Source organism: Nicotiana tabacum, chromosome 4 (assembly GCF_000715075.1).
Source record: "Nicotiana tabacum cultivar K326 chromosome 4, ASM71507v2, whole genome shotgun sequence".
Taxonomy (NCBI): Eukaryota; Viridiplantae; Streptophyta; class Magnoliopsida; order Solanales; family Solanaceae; genus Nicotiana; species Nicotiana tabacum.
In genome coordinates, this window is record NC_134083.1 from 9,083,333 (window position 1) to 9,103,496 (window position 20,164).

At 42.5% G+C, this 20,164-nt stretch overlaps 1 protein-coding gene across 1 annotated transcript; it reads left to right on the forward strand.

Annotated features, from left to right (window-relative positions):
• The first annotated feature begins 15,154 nt into the window (after positions 1-15,154).
• Positions 15,155-15,741, forward strand: LOC142179788 (uncharacterized). Its single transcript, XM_075250664.1, has 2 exons — positions 15,155-15,351; positions 15,462-15,741. Exons 1-2 carry the CDS (start codon positions 15,155-15,157, stop codon positions 15,739-15,741), a joined length of 477 nt encoding a protein of 158 aa, XP_075106765.1.
• The last annotated feature ends 4,423 nt before the right edge of the window (positions 15,742-20,164 follow it).

The following is a 20,164-nucleotide window of genomic DNA, read 5'->3' on the forward strand; positions in this document are numbered from 1 at the left end:
AAGAAATTCATCGGGGTAAGTGATTCTAACCCGAATTTGGTTAATATACATAAATATATCAATGATCTCATCATCTAATTAGTACCTTGAGGTGGAAATTTTGGAAAAATTGTAGAAACTTCATAAAATGAATTTTTGGGATTTGAATGTTGATTTGAAGTCGGATTTGAGTGAAACTAGTATGGTTGGACTCGTGAGTGAATGGGCTTTCAGTTTTATAAATTTTGTCGGATTTCGAGACGTGGGCCCGGGAGGCGAGTTTGAGCCGATTTCGGGATTTTGGTCTAATTTGATAGTTTTTCTTGTGGAATTCATTCCATTAGCGTATATTGATGGCATTGTACTGATTATGAATAGATTCGGAGCATTTGGAGGCCGAGTCGAGAGGCAAGAGCATCGCGGGGTAGAGATTTGACCGGTTTGAGGTAAGTAACGATCGTAAATCTAGTCCTAAGGGTATGAAACCCCGGATTTTGTATCATTCTGCTATTTTGAGGTGACGTACATGCTAGGTGATGGGCGTGTGGGCGTGCACTGTTGGGGATTGTGACTTGATCCGTCCCGTAGCAACTGTAAAGTTGCATATTTTATTGAAACTATATGATACTTATATGTTTTAGAAAGAGTTTCTGTAAATTGGGCTGAATGCCATGTTTTCGGCCTTGTGCCAGTGCTGTGTGGACCCTTAGGGGCCTTTTCTTATTTTCCTTACTATTTTCGATTGAAAATCTATACTCAGTCATGGTTATACCTGTTTACTGCATAACTCTGTTTTTTATTACTCTGTTTTGATGCATATAAATGTTGTTTTAGGTTGAATACCCTGTTTTCACTGAAATGCCCGAGTGGATTGAGAGGTTTATGACTGAGTGAGGCCGAGGGCCTGATTTGTGAGGATATTTATGGGATCGGACTGCACGCCACTGCATGTTTAATATAGGCCGAGGGCCTGAGTGATTTATGCCATGATTTGGCTTGATATAGCGCTTGGGCTGAAGGAGCCCCTCCAGAGTCTGTACACACCCCCAGTGAGCGCAGGTACCTACTGAGTGCGAGTGCCGAGTGTTGAGTGACTGGGAGGCATGAGTGATTATGAGGTATGCCCAAGTGGCATGAGTGACTGTGAGGTATGCCCGAGAGGCATGAGTGACTGTGAGGTTTGCCCGAGGGGCTGTATATGAGTGATGTTTTGTCCGAGGTGTTGTTTATGATTTCATCATTTTTGCTCACCTTTGTATTGTGCATCTGTTTGAACTGTTGAAAAATATCTTTAAACGAATTTTTTTTACTGGAACTGGGTTTTAAACGAGATGATTTGATTCAAACACTGATTTTAAAGCATGTTGTATTTTTACCGAGATTTCATGATATGAACTTTATATGCTTTGTTGCTCGTCACTACTGTTCAGTCTTTATTTATTGTTGTTACTTACTGAGTTGGCATACTCACGGTACTCCCTGCACCTTGTGTGCAGATCCAAATGTAGCTGGACACGGTAGCGGCTGTTGACTATTCCGGTTGCAGATTTTCTCGGGGATAGCAAGGTAGCTGCCTGGCGATCGCAGCCCTACTCTTTTCCCTCCTATATTTCTTTAGTTGTATTTAGCTATTTACTAGACTATGTTAGTCTTGATATTTTCAGACAAATTATAGTAGATGCTCATGACTAGTGACACCCCGATGTCGGGCTTTTTATCCGCACTTTTGTTTTGATTAGAACTCCTTTACGAAGGATTTTATGTTAAATAGCCTTGAGATTATCTGTGAAATAAAAATATCGGTTTGTTTTGGAAACGAGTCGGCTTGCCTAGCTCCACGATAGGCGCTATCACGACAGGTTTAGTTTGGGTCGTGACACTGTATCCCTTTGCCGCTGACCTTTTTAAAGAATTTTAGCTTCCATTTCAAGATATCCGTCAAGGGAGGTAACATTTTGTATGTTTGGTACTTCTTCGTGCTGCGCAATTCTTGCGTATGCAGGACAATTTGCTGGGAGCTGCTTAATACCACAATGACATCCACTTTGTCCTAGCGGAAACAATAGCGGATATTGCAATGCGTCGTAACAGCCATAATAGTAATTCACTATTTGTGTACGATCAGTGTAAGGGTAAATTTGATTATGTGGTGCATTAAAGGCTGCGTCGTCATTTTCCTCGGTCCATATTGCTGCAATTTCAGATGAAGTTGTCAAATTATATACTCTCTGGTCCAAGTCTAAGTCACATTTGAGAGCTATATGGAAATCTTGTAGGTTCGGTATATGTACCAAAGATCGTAAAAATACAGAGTATGGGTTTATTGATAATATATCTATCAATTCGTTCACTACCGATTCATGTACTCTCTTGGAACATGACATCCTATGTGTCATCTCATTGCTATTATCATAGAAATATAATTGGATTGTAACGAACCGGCCGGTCGTTTTGAATATTATAACCCCGTTCCCCCATTTACTTCTTAAATTATGCCTTACAGTTGTTTTATGACTTGACGGGGTAGTTGGTTCGGGTCCGGAAGAAATTCGAAATGAAATGAGACACTTAGTCTCATAATTGAAAAATTAAGTTAGAAAAGTTGACCGGATATGGACCTATGTGTAAAAGACCTCGGATTCCAATTCTGATAATTTTAATAGCTCCGTATGGTAATTTTGGAATTAGGAGCGTGTCCGAAAAATTATTTGGAGGTCCGTAGAGGAATTAAGCTTGAAATGCCGAAAGTTGAATTTTTGGGAAGTTTGACCAGGTGTTGTCTTTTTGATATCGGGGTCAGAATCCAATTCTGAAAATTGGAATACCTCTGTTATGTCATTTATGACTTGTGCGCAAAATTTGAGGTAAATCGGAAGTGATTTGATAGGTTCCGGAGTCGTTTGTAGAAATTAGAAATTTCAAAGTTCATTAGGCCTGAATTGGGGTGTAATTCATGGTTTTAGCGTTGTTTGAGGTGATTTGAGGGTTAGACTAAGTTTGTATGATGTTTTAGGACTTGTTGGTATATTTGGTTGAGGTCCCGAGGGGTTCGGGTGAGTTTTGGATGGTTAACAGTTCATTTTTGGATTTGGTGAGATTGTTGATATCTACTGCTGCATTTTTCTGATCGCGTTCGCGAGTGGGCCCTCGCATTCGTGAAGAGTGTTTACTGAGTGTGAGGTTTTGTTCTTCGCATCCGCGAAAGGGAGGACGCGAATGCGAAGGTATGGTCTGTGTGTGTGCATCGCGAACGCGTGAGTGGTGTTGCGTTCGCGAAGAGGAGTGAGGCTATTGGGGACCTTGGGGTCCTTGTTCAACGCGTTCGTGAGGTGGTGGTCGCATTCGCGAAGGTCTAAGCTAGTAAAGCTTCGCGTTCGCAAAGGGTAAGATTTGCAAAGCTTCGCATTTGCGAAGCCATAGTCACGTTCGCGAAGGATTAAATTCGTGGGCAGTCGAGTTATGCTTCGCGAACGCGAGGGACCTATCGCGTTGGTGAACGCGAGGGACCTATCGCGTTGGCGAACGCGAGGGACCTGTCGCGTTGGCGAACGCGAGGGACCTGTCGCATTGGCTAACGCGAGAGGTCTGGACAAAGAGTTTAAGTTCTGAAATCCCATTTTCAGTTTTTGACGGATTTGAGCTCGGGAACAGGCGATTTTATGGAGTTTTTCAAGAAAAACAACGGGGTAAGTGTTCTTAACTCAATATTGGTTAAATTACCCGAATTCATGGTTGTTTTTATCATTTAATTGGTGAATTAAGTTGGAAAAGTTTGAAAAACCTTCTTAGTTTAAATTGAAGATTTGAGGGTCGAGTTGGGGCCGAATTTTGGTAAAATTGGTATAAGTAAACTCATGGCTGGATAGGCTTTCGGATTTTGTAACTTTTGTCGAGTTCCGAGACGTGGGGCCCACGGGTATTTTTGAGCTAAATTCAAATTTTTATGGAAAATTAGCATTTTCATATAGAATTAATTCCAATGAATTTTATTGACTGAAACGAATTATTTATGGCTAGATTCGGGGCGTTTGGAGACCAATTCACGAGGAAAGGACATTGCACAATAAGAACTTCACGGCTTGAGGTAAGTAACAGTTTTAAATATGGTCCTGAGGGTATGAAACCCCGAAATTTTGTGTCATGTGATTATTTTGGAGGTGATGCACATGCTAGGTGATGGGCGTGTGGGCGTGCACCGAGGGGATTATGACTTGGTCCGTCCCATGAAACTGTAAAGTTGAATAATTTGTTGTTAGCTATATGCTCTCTATGTGTTGAAGAAATTTGACTATAAATCATGCTTAGGCTATGTGATAGTACTGTTGGGACCCACCGAGGTCGCGTACTTATTGAATTATTTGCTAATTGTTGTCTTGTACTCAGTCATGATTTTTCTTGCATATTATACCTCAGTCATTTTTGGATATTTGTTGATACACTATGTTATCTTTATTTGGGCTGATCTTTTTGATATCTGAGAGCCCGAGAGACTAGAGAGGTTGAGGACTGAGTAAGGCCGAGGGCCTGTCGGTGAGGTAAAAATATTATGGCATGTGAGTTGTCCGTGTAGGATATTATAACATATGAGTTGTCCGTGCAGATTATGGCGCTTGGGCTGTAGGAGCCCCTCCGGAGTCTGTACACCCCCAGTGAGCGCGAGTACCCATTGAGTGTGAGTGTTGAGGGCTGAGAGCCGAGTGGTTGAGCTGTTGTGACGAGTTGAGTGATTGTTGCCTGAGAGGTTGTACTTGCTTTGCATTTGTAGTTGCACTTGGTTGCTATCTGTCTTTGTTGTAAAATCTCTAAAAGATTTTATATCCGAATTACATGAACTTGAACTGTATAAAATTGATTTGACTTAAACTGCCGGATTTGAAAGCATGTCTATTCTTTGCTGGAATTACTGAAAGTGAACTATAACTGTATAGCTCGTCATTATCTTCAATTTCTTAGTTATTATTATAACTTGCTGAGTTGGTTGTACTCATACTATACCCTGCACTTCGTGTGCAGATCCAGGTGTTCTCGGACATAGCGGTGTTGATCATTTCGCGCAGTTGATTTTCAGGAGATTTTGAGGTAGCGGCCGTATTTCGCAGACCTTGTCTCTCCTTCTCTATCTCCTTGTTTACTGTATTTGGTCTCAGACTATTATAGACCGTATTTTCCAGACTTGTATTCATATTAGATGCCCTAGTACTCAGTGACACCAGGTTTTGGGGAGTGTTCGTGTCAGTATTTGTGGGATTTTGTATTGTATTAAATTATTGTATTTTCAAACTTAAGAGAAATTATGGTTTATCGAGATTATCGGCTTGCCTAGTATCGAGATAGGTGCCATCACGACAAGTTGGGATTTTGGGTCGTAACAAGTTGGGATCAGAGCCCTAGGTAACATAGGTCTCACGAGTCATGAGCAGGTTTAGTAGAGTCTTGCGGATCGGTACGGAGACGTCTGTACTTATCTTCGAGAGGCTACAGAACCCTTAGGAAAATTTCACTTTCTTGTATTCTGTCGTGCAAATTTGTTGATTCTGAAAACTAAATTTATGTTATTCTATTCTCTCACAGATGGTGTGGACACATACTACCGGATCGGACGGTCAGCCACCGGTGCCACTAGTTAGGGCCGCAAGAGGTCGGGGCCTTAGTAAAGGCCGGGGCCGAGGTAGAGGTCGAGGTGTAGCTCGTACCACAGTTGGACCAGCACCTGTAGTGCCACCAATTTCTCCAACTCAGTAGCAGATTCCAGATATAATTGAACCGATAGGATCAGCTCAGGCACCAGGTGTGCCCATTGAGATTCCAGGCCTTCAGGAGACTTTGGCCTAAATATTGGCAGCCTGCACTGGTCTTGCTCAGGTGGTTTCGGCTCAGGCCGCACCTGCCACTTCTCAGGCCAGGGGAGGTACTCATACCCCTGTTGCCCATACTCCAGACCAGGTAGCACAGGGACTTCATATACCGGGAGCACTACCAGCCCAGCCGGTTGCAGCTGCTCAGGCCCCGGTAGTTCCTGTTATGGCAAATGATGAGCAGAGGAGACTTGAGAGATTTGAGAGGCTTCGACCTCCACCATTTAGCGGTGCTGAGTGAGATGATGCCCAGGGTTTTCTAGATAAGTGTCAGTGGATGCTTCAGACAGCGGGTATTCTAGAGACCAGTGGGGTCTCATTCACTAATTTTCAGTTTTCTAGGGCTGCCTTCAAATGGTGGGAGTCTTGCGAGAGGTGTAGGCTGGTCGGTGCAGCACCCCTTACCTGGCAGCAATTCTCCGGTCTATTCCCGGAGAAGTTCATGCCTCAGTCCCGCAGAGAGGAGCTGTGCAGGCAGTTCGAGCAGCTTCATCAAAGTGATATGTCTGTGATACAGTATGAGATGAGATTTTCAGAACTGGCCCGCCATGCTATCTGGTTGATTCCCATAGACAGGGAAAGGATCATGAGGTTCATATATGGCCTCATTTTTCAGCTGCGGTTACTCATAACTAGAGAGAGAGTGTCTGGTGCTACTTTCGATGAGGTTGTCGACATTGCTCGTCAGATTGAGATGGTTCGCATCCAGGAGCGGGTTGAGAGGGAGGCTAAGAGGCCTCGTGGTTCCGATGATTTCAGTTGTGTTCCTTCAGGGGGTCAGTTTTACCGCGGTAGGGGCCGTTCTTACAGACACGCTCAGGCGGGTCGTCCAGCTCATCGTGGGGCATCAGCTAGCCACGGTTCTTACAATGCTCACTCAGGCCAGTCTTCATTCAGTGCACTACCAGTGCAAAGTTCTCATCATGCCTCGTCTGCTCAGGCTTCTACAGGTAATTCTTCTGGTTATCAGGAGCAGCAGTTCCGTCAGATGAGGGGTTGTTTCGAGTGCGGAGAATTGGGTCATTTCAAGAGAAATTATCCTAGGCTACTGAGTGGGGCTCCACAGCAGAGTTCTCGACCAATGAAATAGCACCAGCAGTTACACCACCTGCCCAGCCAGCTCGGGGTTGGGGTCAGGCAGCTAGGGGTCGCCCAAGAGGGGAGGCCAATCATGTGGTGGGCAAGCTCGATTCTATGCTTTTCCAGCCAGGCCAGATGTTGTTGCCTCAGACGGGTATTGTTTCAGTGTGCCACATGGAGGCTTCCATATTATTTGACCTTGGTTCCACTTATTCATATGTATCATCATATTTTGCTCATTATCTAGATATGCCCTGTGAGTCCTTAGTTTCACCTGTTTGTGTATCTACACCGGTGGGCGATATTATTACTGTGGATTGTGTGTATCGGTCGTGTGTGGTAACTATTGGGGAACTGAAGACTAGAGTTGATCTCTTATTAGTCGGTATGGTTGATTTTGATGTAATCCTGGGTATGGATTGGTTGTCTCCATGTCATGATATTCTGTACTGTCACGCAAAAATCGTGACGTTGACGATGCCGGGGTTGCCAAAGGTTGAATGGATAAGTTCTCTAGATTTTGTTCCTAGCAGGGTAATTTCTTATTTGAAGGCCCAATGTATGGTTGAAAAGGGATGTCTGTCATATTTAGCCTTTGTGAGAGATGTTGATGCAAATACTCCTATTACTGATTCAGTACCGGTCGTGCGAGACTTTTCGAATGTATTTCTTGCAGACCTGCCGGGTATGCCACTCGACAGGGATATTGATTTCGATATTGACTTGGTGCAGGGAACTCAGCCTATTTCTATTCCTCCGTATCGTATGGCACCAGCTGAGTTAAAATAATTGAAAGAGAAACTTTAGGAACTCCTTGAAAATGGGTTTATTAGGCCTAGTGTGTCACCTTGGAGTGTCCAGTTCTATTTGTGAAAAAGAAAGATGGTACTATGCGGATATGCATTGATCATAGGCAGTTGAACAAAGTTACAATCAAGAATAAATATCCGTTGCTGCGTATTGATGACTTATTTGACCAGCTTCAGGGAGTGAGGGTGTTCTCCAAAATTGATTTGAGATCTGAGTATCACTAGTTAAAAATTCGGGATTCAGATATTCTGAAGACGGCATTCAGAACTCGTTATGGCTACTATGAATTTCTTTTGATGTCTTTTGGGCTAACCAATGCCCCAGCAGCATTTTATGCATTTGATAAATAGTGTATTTCAGCCATATCTTGATTTATTTGTCATAGTATTTATTGATGATATTCTGGTGTACTCACGTAGCCATGAGGAGCATGCACAACACTTAGGTATTGTACTATAGAGGCTGAAAGAGGAGAAACTTTATTGCCAAATTCTCTAAGTGTGAGTTCTGGCTTAGTTCGATGGCATTCTTGGGACATATAGTGTCCAGTGAAGGAATTAAGTGGTTTCGAAGAAAATAGAGGCAGTTCAGAATTGGCCCAGACCATCCTCAGTTACTGAGATTCGGAGTTTTCTCGGCTTGGACGGTTATTATTGTCATTTCGTGGAGGGTTTCTCGTCTATTGCATCGCTTATGACTAAATTTGACCCAGAAAGGTGCTCCGTTCAGGTGGTCGGATGAATGTGAAGAGAGCTTTCAGAAGCTCAAGACATCTTTGACTACAGCTACAGTATTGGTATTGCCTACAAGTTCAGAGTCTTATATTGTGTATTGTGACGTGTCGCGTATTGGTCTCGGTACAGTGCTGATGCAAGACGGTAGGGTGATTGCCTATGCGTCCAGATAGTTAAAGGTACATGAGAAGAATTATCCAATCCTCGATCTTGAGTTAGCAGCGATTGTTCATGCCTTGAAAATTTGGCGGCATTACTTGTACGGTGTCCGGTGTGAGGTATATACCGATCATTGGAGTCTACAACATTTGTTTAAACAAAAGGATCTTAACTTGCGGTAGCGAAGGTGGTTGGAGTTGCTTAAAAATTATGATATCACCATTCTCTAACATCCCAGAAAGGCCAATGTGGTGGCCGATGCCTTGAGTCGTAAGGCGGAGAGTTTGGGCAGCTTAGCATACTTACAGGTAGCAGAGAGGCCTTTAGCCTTGGATGTTCAGGCCTTGGCTAATCAGTTTGTTAGATTGGATGTTTCCAAGCCGAATCGAGTTTTGGCCTGTGTGGTTTCTCGGTCTTCTTTATATGATCGCATCAGAGAGCACCAGTATGATGATCCACATCTGCTTGTCCTTAAGGACATAGTTCAGCACGGTGATGCCAAGGAAGTCACTATTAGAGATGACGGTGTATTACAGATGCCGGGAAGGCTATGTGTACCTAGTGTAGATGGTTTGTGTCAGCTGATTCTCCCGAAAACTCACAGTTCGCAGTACTCTATTCATCCAGGTGCCGCGAAGATGTATCAGGATTTGAGACAACACTATTGGTGGAGGCGGATGAAGAAAGATATAGTTGGGTTTGTATCTCGGTGTTTAAATTGTCAACAGGTAAAGTACGAGCATCAGAGACCGGGCGGATTGCTACAGAGACTTGAAATTCCGGAGTGGAAGTGGGAGGGTATTACCATGGACTTCGTAGTGGGGCTCCCACGGACCTTGAGAAAGTTTGATGTTGTTTGGGTGATTGTAGATCGGCTAACCAAGTCCGCACATTTTATTCCAGTTAGTACTAATTATTCTTCGGAGCGGGTGGCTGGGATTTATATTCGCGAGATTGTTCGCCTAAACGGTATGCCGGTGTCCATTATTTCAGATCGGGGTACGCAGTTTACCTCACAGTTTTGGAGGGCATTGCAGCGATAATTGGGCACACAGGTTCAGTTGAGTACAACATTTCACCCTCAGACGGACGGACAGTCCGATTCAGATATTGGAGGATATGCTACGCGCTTGTGTCATTGATTTTGAGGGTTCTTGGGATCAATTTCTGCCACCCGCGGAGTTTGCTTACAATAATAGCTACCAGTCAAGCATTCAGATGGCTCTGTATGAAGCTTTATATGGGAGACAGTGTCGGTCTCCGGTGGGTTGGTTTGAGCCGGGTGAGGTTAGACTATTGGGTACTGACTTGGTTCAGGATGCTTTAGAGAAGGTCAAAGTAATTCAGGAACGGCTTCGCACGACACAGTCTAGACAGAAGAGTTATGTCGACAGGAAGGTTCGTGGTGTTGTTCACATGGTTGGGGAGAAGGCTCTTCTCAAGATTTCACCCATGAAAGGTGTGTTGAGGTTCGGGGAGAAGGGCAAGTTGATCCCTCAGTATATTAGTCCTTTTGAGATACTTAAGAAAATTGGGGAGTTGGCTTATGAACTTGCTTTGCCACCTAGTCTATCAGGTGTTCATCCAGTGTTCCATGTATCCATGCTCCGAAAGTATGTCGGGGATCCATCTCATATTCTGGATTTCAGTACAGTACAGCTGGGCAGTAATTTGACTTATGATGTGGAGCCGGTGGCTATTTTAGACCGACAGGTTCGAAAGTTGAGGTCAAAGAGCATATCATCAGTGAGGGTGCAGTGGAAAGGCCAACCAACTGGAGAAGCTACTTGGGAGATTGAGCAGGAGATGCGGAGCAAATATCCACACTTATTTGAGACTCCAGGTATTATTCTAAACCCGTTCGAGGACGAATGTTTGTTTAAGAGGGGGAGAATGTAACGACCCGGCCGGTCGTTTTGAATATTATAACTCTATTCCCCCATTTACTTCTCAAATTGTGCCTTACAGTTGTTTTATGACTTGCCGAGGTAGTTGGTTCGGGTCCGGAAGGAATTCGGAATGAAATGAGACACTTAGTCTCATAATTGAAAATTTAAGTTAGAAAAGTTGACCGGATGTGGACTTATGTGTAAAAGATCTCGAATTTGAATTCTGATAATTTCAATAGCTCTGTATGGTGATTTTGGACTTAGGAGCGTGTCCGGAAAATTATTTGGAGGTCCGTAGAGGAATTAGGCTTGAAATGTCGAAAGTTGAATTTTTGGGAAGTTTGACCGAGGCGGTTGACTTTTTGATATCAGGGTCGGAATCCGATTCTAAAAATTGGAATACCTCTGTTATGTCATTTATGACTTGTGCGCAAAATTTGAGGTAAATCGGACGTGATTTGATAGGTTTCGGAGTCGTTTGTAGAAATTAGAAATTTCAAAGTTCATTAGGCCTGAATTGGGGAGGGGTGTAATTCATGGTTTTAGCGTTGGTTGAGGTAATTTGAGGGTTCGACTAAGTCCGTATAATGTTTTAGGACTTGTTGGTATATTTGGTTGAGGTCCCGAGGGGCTCGGGTGAGTTTTGGATGGTTAACGGATCATTTTTGGCTTTTGTGAGATTGTTGATATCTGTTGCTGCATTTTTCTGATTTTCTCTTTCGCGTTCGCGAAGAGTGTTTTCTGAGTGTGAGGTTTAGTTCTTCGCATCCACGAAGGCGAGGACGCGAAGCGAAGGTATGGTCTGTGTGTGCATCGCGAACACGTAAGTGGTGTCGCGTTCGCGAAGAGGAGTGAGGCTATTGGGGACCCCCGTGTCCATGTTCTATGCGTTCGCGAGGTGTTGGTCGCGTTAGCGAAGGTCTGAGCTGGTAAAGCTTCGCGTTCGCGAAGCCATGGTCGCGTTCGCGAAGGGTAAGATTTGCAAAGCTTCGCGTTCGCGAAGGGTTAAATTTATGGGCAGTCGAGTTATGCTTCGCGAACGCGAGGGACCTGTCGCGTTCGCGAAGAAGAGAGGTCTGGACAGAGAATTTAAGTTCTGAAAATAAGACTTCGTCCCATTTTCAGTTTTTGATGGATTTGAGCTCGGGAAGAGGCGATTTTCGGGAGTTTTCAAGAAAAACAATGGGGTAAGTGTTCTTAACTCAATATTGGTTAAATTACCCGAATTCATGGTTGTTTTTATCATTTAATTGGTGAATTAAGTTGGAAAAGTTTGAAAAACCCTCTTAGTTTAAATTGAAGATTTGAGGGTCGAGTTGGGGTCGGATTTTGGTAAAATTGGTATGGGTAGACTCATGGTTGGATGGGCTTTCGAATTTTGTAACTTTTGTCGAGTTCCGAGATGTGGGACCCACGGGTGATTTTTGAGCTAAATTTGGATTTTTATGAAAAATTAGCATTTTCTTATGGAATTAATTCCAATGAATTTTATTGGCTTAAACGAATTATTTATGGCTAGATTCGAGGCGTTTGGAGGCCAATTCACGAGTAAAGGACATTGCAGAATAAGAATTTCACGGCTTGAGGTAAGTAACAGTTTTAAATCTGATCCGGAGGGTATGAAACCCCGGAATTTTGTGTCATGTGATTATTTTGGAGGTGATGCACATGCTAGGTGACGGGCGTGTGGGCGTGCACCGAGGGGATTATGACTTGGTCTGTCCCATGAAACTGTAAAGTTGAATAATTTGTTGTTAGCTATATGCTCTCTATGTGTTGAAGAAATTTGACTATAAATCATGCTTAGGCTATGTGATAGTACTGTTGGGACCCAGCGAAGTCACGTACTTGTTGAATTATTTGCTAATTATTGTCTTGTACTCAGTCATGATTTTTCTTACGTATTATACCTCAGTCTTTTCTGGATATTTGTTTATACACTATGTTATCTTTGTTTGGGCTGATCTTTGTGATTTCTAAGAGCCCGAGAGACTAGAGAGGTTGAGGACTGAGTAAGGCCGTGGGCCTATCGGTGAGGTAAGAATATTATGGCACGTGAGTTGTCCGTGCATGATATTATAGCACGTCAGTTGTCCGTGCAAGTTATGGCGCTTGGGCTATAGGATCCCCTCCGGAGTTTGTACACCCCTAGTGAGCGCGGGTACCCATTGAGTGTGAGTGCTGAGGGCTGAGAGCCGAGTGATTGAGCTGTTGTGATGAGTTGAGTGACTGTTGCCTGAGAGGTTGTACTTGCTTTGCATTTGTTGTTGCACTTGGTTGCTATCTGTTATTGTTGTGAAATCTTTGAAAGATTTTATATCCGGATTACATGAACTTGAACTGTATAAAATTGATTTGACTTAAACTGCCGGATTTGAAAGCATGTCTATTCTTTGCTGGAATTATTAAAATTGAACTATAACTGTGTAGCTCGTCATTATCTTCAGTTTCTTAGTTATTATTGTTACTTACTGAGTTGGTTGTACTCATACTATACTCTGCACTTCGTGTACAAATCCAGGTGTTCTTGGACATAGCGGGTGTTGATCTTTTCGCGCAGTTGATTTTCAGGAGATTTTGAGGTAGCTGCCGTGTTCCGCAGACCTTGTCTCTCCTTCTCTATCTCCTTGTTTACTGTATTTGGTCTCAGACTATTATAGACCGTATTTTCCAGACTTGTATTCATATTAGATGCCCTAGTACTCAGTGACACCAGGTTTTGGGGAGTGTTCGTGTCAGTATTTGTGGGATTTTGTATTGTATTAAATTATTGTATTTTCAAACTTAAGAGAAATTGTGGTTTATCGATATTATCGGCTTGCGTAGTATCGAGATATGCGCCATCACGACAGGTTGGGATTTTGAATATAATTGTATGTTTCTTGGTTTGTCATCTGTAGGGTGCAAATTATTTATCCAATGGTACATCTTCCCTTGAACTCTAAAGGTGTAAATACCAAAGTTTATTTTTGCTAGATCTTTGTCATACTTTACACCAAGTGACGTGAATGCAAAAAGATTATTATATGTTCTAATATATATTTGAAAGTGCCTAGACAACACACTATTTCCAAGATATAGATTACGCAATTTCACAGGCATTTGATGAGAAGTTAACTTTACTCTCCCAGTACGATAGCAGAATGCAGGAGGTTCATATTCAAATTTTTTTGCTGAGCAAAATTTGTAGATTGGAACTTTCTTAAGCGAAACATAGTTTGAACATAGCCGACTGATGTTTAGAGAACCTAAAACGAAGGTAGATGATCTTTAGATGGAACTAAATAGTGGTAGCTAGTTTAAAAGCGAGCAAAGAAGGTGGCATACTCACCTTTTTCATAGACAGAGAATGGGCGTGCTTCATCTCTTTCTTTAGCAGCCATTGTTCCAATCAAGGGAACAACAGTTATACTCTCGGAGAGCTTATGTCTCTTTGACTCTTGGTATTTTAGTCGACGTTGTAGCAATAACTTTTGCTTTTTCTCTATTGTCATCTCTTTGTATTTTTCACGCCGACTGACATTTATATCTATTTCTGAGAAGGGACGTTTATTTTTTTGTGTATGATCCATCAAAGTCGTAGTTTTTACTCCTAAATGAAGTTGTGCAAACTATCACACAACCCTTTAGCAAGGTATTAATTTCTAGTAGCGAGTATGTGGAAGCACAAAAAGATACTGCACCTCGATATATACAGCACCTGTTGTGAGCACCAACATAGGCTATCGTTAAACAACATTATAGATAGACACAATAGCATAACTTGTAGAAACAAAAATTGTGCACAACATTAACAGTTAGCAGTACAACGGGCAGGAAAAATAGAGAATGTGTTAATAGGAGCCTGCGTTTACAAATATATAAAGATAAGATAGTTGGTTACTTGTAAGTACGCTGAGCAACTCTTTTTGTGGTACCGAATGTAATAGAAGCGTCAGTAGTTCTACAAAGAGAGAAATAAGTTGCAGTCAAGTTCAACACATCGTGCATTGAAAATACTCGCAAAAATATTCTCTACAGAAAGTGTAATGTGACTGTCTTAAAATGAATGATAAAGACAAGAAAGAAGATCATTGTTGTAAGCTCTATTACCAGACCAAATATGTGAATCTGCAGTAGAAGAAAGTAATGAAGATGGAGAAAGGGATGTAGTGGTGTATCAGGGGATGTAGTGGTGTATCACAGAAGGGGTCGAGTGTGTGACATGGAGAAAGGGACCTCGGATAGGGGGGTGGGGAAATGGGGGCTATTGTTGCTTATGGAAGTTAAGATCCTTTCATGGAATGTCAGGGGGATGAATGACCCAAACAAAAAGGCCATCATCAAAATGGGAGTTAGGGAGTGGGGTGCCAACCTAGTTTGTTTTCAGGAGACCAAAATGGAAGTTTTGTCGGATGCGATCGTGAGAAGTGTCTGGGGAGGTAGTTGGGTGAAATATGATTGGGTCCCAGCAGCGGGAAGTGCCGGGGGCATTCTACTCATGTGGGATGATAGAAGCTTGGAGGTAAAGGAGATTAGGAAAGGAGTTTTCTCTTTGGCAGCTCTCGTCAAAGATAGAGTGAGTGGGGTGGAGTGGGGATTTGGGGGAGTGTATGGGCTGGTAGGGGAAGGGTCCAAGGTGTCTTTCTAGGAGGAACTGGCCAATATTATGGGGGAATGGGACATTCCATGGGTTCTAGGGGGAGACTTTAACACTATTAGATTCCCGGAGGAGAGATTAGGGTGCAGTGTGATTTCGAGGGCCATGGAGGAGTTTTCTGACTTCATCAATGATCACTTTCTCATTGACCTTCCTCTGTCAGGGGAAAAGTTTACTTGGACCAGGGCGGAGGATTCCAACTCAAGGTCTGGACTTGATAGATTCCTGACATCTCCCTCATGGGATGAGTTGGTGCCGAATGTGCTGCAGATTCCTTTACCCAGGTTGACTTCAGATCATTTGCCTATTTTGCTAGATGGATGCAGAGGGAGGGGGTGCGTGCTCCCTTCCGATTCGAAAACATGTGGTTGAAAGTGCCAGGATTCGGGGACAAGGTGAAAGAATGGTGGACATGCTACGGGGTATCAGGGTCACCTTCGTACCGCCTTTCGAAGAAACTCAAATTGCTAAAGGGAGATATTATTAGGTGGAATAAGGAGGTTTTTGGGAGGGTAGAGGTTAAAATGAGGGAGCTTATGCATGAATTGGGGGACTTGGAAAGAGGGGAAGGGGCGGGGGAGTTAGATGAATCTTAGAAAGAGAGATTGGGGGAGGTTAAGAGGGAAATAGTCGAGTTAGCAATAGCTCAGGAGACTAGTTGGTGGCAAAAATCGAGGGTGCTCTGGTTAAAGGAGGGGGATTCGAATAGCAAGTTTTTCCATAGGGTGGCAATCGCAAATCAAAGGAGAAACTTCATAGAGTCTTTAGTTGTGGATGGGGTGAGGATTGAGGGAGAGGAGGAGGTAAAAGGGGCGATAACGGGGTTTTATGAGAACTTATATAAAGAGGAAGTTAGTTGGAGGCCGACTTTGGGGGAGTAGAGTTCAACCATATAGGGGAGGGAGACAGTGAGTGGCTAGAAAGGGCTTTCGAGGAGGAGGAGGTGCACGAGGCTGTGTCGTGTTGTGCTGGTGATAAGGCCCCCGGGCCTGATGGTTTCTCCGTGGCTTTCTTTCAGTTCTTCTCGGACACCATCAAGGGGGAGTTGATGGAAGCCATTGAATACTTCCATGCGAATCGTGTTTTCGAGAGAAGTATCAATGCTTCCTTTATTACTATTGTGCCTAAGAAAGAAGGTGCATCTTGTATCAAAGACTACATGCATATTAGTCTTGTGGGGAGCATTTACAAAATTATTTCTAAGGTGCTTTCCAACAGATTTAAGAAGGTACTTGACATGACTGTTTCGTCCTCCCAGAATGCGTTTGTGGAAGGTAGGCAGATACTGGATGCTGCCTTGGTGGCAAATGAACTTGTAGACTCCAGAAGGAAAAATAGAGAACCCGACTTACTATGCAAGTTGGATCTTGAGAAGGCTTTCGACCATGTCAATTGGGAGTTCCTGGAATTCATTATGATGCGGATGGGGTTTGGGGAAAGATGGAGGGGATGGATAAAGTTCTGCATTTCCTCAGTCAGATTCTCTGTCCTGGTTAATGGTAGCCCGTGTGGTTTCTTTGGTAGCTCCAGGGGTCTCAGGCAAGGTGATCCCCTATCCCCCATGTTATTCATTCTAGTGATGGATGCTCTGAGCAAGATGATGGATCGTGCGGCGGGCGGAGGTTTCTTGAGAGGATTCTCAGCTCCGATTGGGGTGTTCAGTGCCCGAAGAGTCTCACATTTGCTTTTTGCGGATGAAACATTGGTTTTCTGTGATGCGGACATGAATCAGTTGACCTACCTGAAGCAGGTCCTGCAGTGGTTTCAGTTAGTATCAGGACTCAAAATCAACATCGGCAAGTGTGAGATTTTTTCGGTAGGTGTGGTTACTAATATTGATGCCTTGTCTGGTGTTCTCAGATGCAAGGTAGGTTCCCTTCCCACTACTTACCTGGGTCTCCCTTTGGGCGATTCATATAAGGATACTACGGTTTGGAATCCAGTGATCAAACGGGTTGAAAAAAGATTAGCAGGGTGGCAGAAACGGTATTTGTCAAAAGGAGGTAAGGAAGTGCTTATCAAAAGCACTTTATCGAGTATGCCCACCTATTACTTACCACTGTTGCAAGCACCGGTGAGCATCACAGAAAAACTGGAGCGACTTCAAAGGAACTTTCTGTGGGATGCGGTGGATGGAACTAGAAAGTTTCATCTAGTGAATTGGCAGACAGTCACTTCCCCAAAGAAGTGGGGTGGACTTGGAGTGAAAGATCTTAGGGTTTTTAACAGAGCTTTAATGGGGAAGTGGTTGTGGAGATTCGGGGTAGAAGAGCATGCTCTATGGAGAGAGGTCATAGTAGAAAAGTACGACTCAACGGGAGGGGGTTGGAGGACCAAGGCGATCACAACACCTTTTGGGTGTGGCATGTGGAGGAGTATCATGAAGAATTGGGAAACATTCAGTGGCAACATCACTTACAGGGTGGGAGATGGAAGGAGAATCAGCTTTTGGAATCATAGGTGGTGTGGAGAGGATACTCTCAAGGTCTTCTTCCCCCACTTCTTCAGAGTTTCAAACCAGAAAGAACTGATGGTCCAACAGATTCGCAAGGAGCTTGAAGGGGGTAGTATGGGACCTCTCATTCAGGAGGAACATGCAAGATTGGGAGATTGCGGAGCTCCAAGTTTTGTTGGCGCTGCTATACGGGCAAGACATGCTTCAGCCATCCTGTGACTCTTGGAGATGGGGCTTGCGTGGCGATGGTTTGTTCACCGTAAAGTCCTTTTACCAGAGTATGTTGGTGAGAGAGGAGACCGCTTTTTCATACTCCTCGATCTGGATTCCTAGGGTGCCCACGAAGGTGTACTTTTTTGCATGGCTAGCGGCAAGGGGAGTGATCTTGACTGCTGAAAATCTCCGAAAGAGGGAAATTACACTTGTTAGTTGGTGTTACATGTGCAAAAGCTCAGGGGAAGAAGTTGATCACCTTATGTTGCATTGCCCTATGTCCTCTGCTCTATGGAGGGCAATCCTGAATCTTTTTGGTGTTCAATGGGTGATGCCAAGCACTATAAAGGAAATGTTACATAGCTGGGGCGGTTTTCGGAGAAGAAGAAAGCAGAAGGCGTGGAAGTTCGCCCTGTTAGCTCTCATGTGGGTGGTATGGGGGGGAGAGAAATAGGAGAGCTTTTGAGGAGATTGAGTCTCCTTTTTCACATCTTAAGAATAGTCTTTTTTCTTTGATTGCTTTTTGGTGCACTCATTTAGCCCCTACTTGTATAGAAGATTGGGCGTTTTTTGTAGAGAATCATATTCTGATGTAAATTCTCTACGTTTTTGGTATACTTCGTGTATACGGAAGTTCTCTCCCTTTTGATTAATACAATTTACCTTATCAAAAAAAAAACAAAGCAAAGTAACTGTTGAACCATATTTATTGCTATACTAAAGGTTTTTCTCGTGGCAAAGAAATTGAATGAACTATAGAAGCACATAAGAATTTCTTTTACGTACTAGCACTACTATAACTAAAGATACAAATTCAGTTGTTTAATTCTCTATAATAATATAAAGACATATACTTCATATTTAACGTGCATCAAGATTGCAATTAACAAATAACAAATAGGTAGACGAATAAGTACAGAGTACTATTAATAACTCAACCTTAAAAATTCAAATTCTACAATAAAGGATCAATGCTGACCATCATTACTGAAATTGAAACAACAAGATTACGCTAAATAACTTGTTGATAAACCTATAAGATTGTTAGAGCCAACTCTGACAGGGCTAGATCTATTCTTGCTTTTACTGATATATATCTAATTCATAAGAAATGCAACAAAATAAGTTAAGATATATTAGTACTCAGTGAAGGCCTGATTGGGTAACAATAGTAAGTCTTAATGAAAAGATAAGTTTAGACAGTTCATACATTACTAAAAGTTTCCCCTGACTGTTTTCTCTATTGGTTCCTTTTGGAAGCATATGGAGTCCGTTCGAAAGATTATTTCAATTCCTTGCTGAGAATCAAATAAGCTCTATCTACTACGAACCGAAGCTAAAAAAAAAACTTGATATAGCATTGCGAGTGTTCAGTGAGTGACAACTTGAATTTACAAAGAAATTCCCATGAGACTGTAAAATAGTTCACAATTTGATCAACGAGAGATTGTTTTATCAGACCAAAGAATCGAAAAACAAGTAGAGGGAGGGAAGACTAAAAGTCTTTCCCATTAACAAGTTCCTCAACCAAGTGGCTTCAACACACAACAACTTGAGTAACTCTGATTTTCTTATTGTTATTAAATCCACTGAGGGAAAAATAGAGCAGCTTCCTTGTATAGTCCTTTATATATTTCTATCAAAAAAAGATAATAAGTACTTCTAATAAAGATACATTTTTAATTAAATCAGGCACACAAATATGAAGAAGGAGATGAAATATGAAGCACAAAATAATAGCCTATAGCGAACGAGCAGAGAGGCACAAGAGGAGTAGCAGAAAAGCGGAACCAAAAAAATCAGGAGGATACCCGAGCAAAACAAAGTATGTTCCCTAAAATCTTATTAACTACTACTCCATAAACACTTTATTTCTACTTTAATGTATTAGTTTAGGTCTGCCATGCGGGTTCTTCTAATTTATATAAATAGAGTTATAATCTTTGTTTCTTCGTAATCCGTTGACTTTGCTCATCAAACAGTCACCTTCAGTTAACACGGTAGTTTTTATCCCTTTAACTTTTGTAACTGCTAATTAGTAAACATCAGACAACTGAAAAATTCAACAAGTTGTCTAATCTAATCTTAAAATTAAAGATCAAACAAAGTAATAACCTGTGAGCAAACGAGCACAGAGACGAAAAGGTGAACAATGGAGAAGCGGAGCGAGAAATATTGACAGAAAACACAAGCAGAACAAAGTATAATCCAGAATTTATTCAACTATTATAGCTAAACAGTTCAATAAACTGTCAAATATAACCTTAAAAGTAAAGATCAGGTTTGCCAAAAACAAGGGCATCGAAGTAATCTATGAAACGCATGTGTTGGCAAGGTACGAAAACAACTCA

What these genes read in the sequence shown, in the direction of transcription:
- LOC142179788 (XM_075250664.1), top strand. Translation starts at nt 15,155, where the DNA reads ATGGGGGAATGGGACATTCCATGGGTTCTAGGGGGAGACTTTAACACT. An exon ending in GCGGAGGATTCCAACTCAAG is followed by an intron (nt 15,352 to 15,461) that starts GTCTGGACTTGA and finishes CTATTTTGCTAG; the next exon opens with ATGGATGCAGAGGGAGGGGG.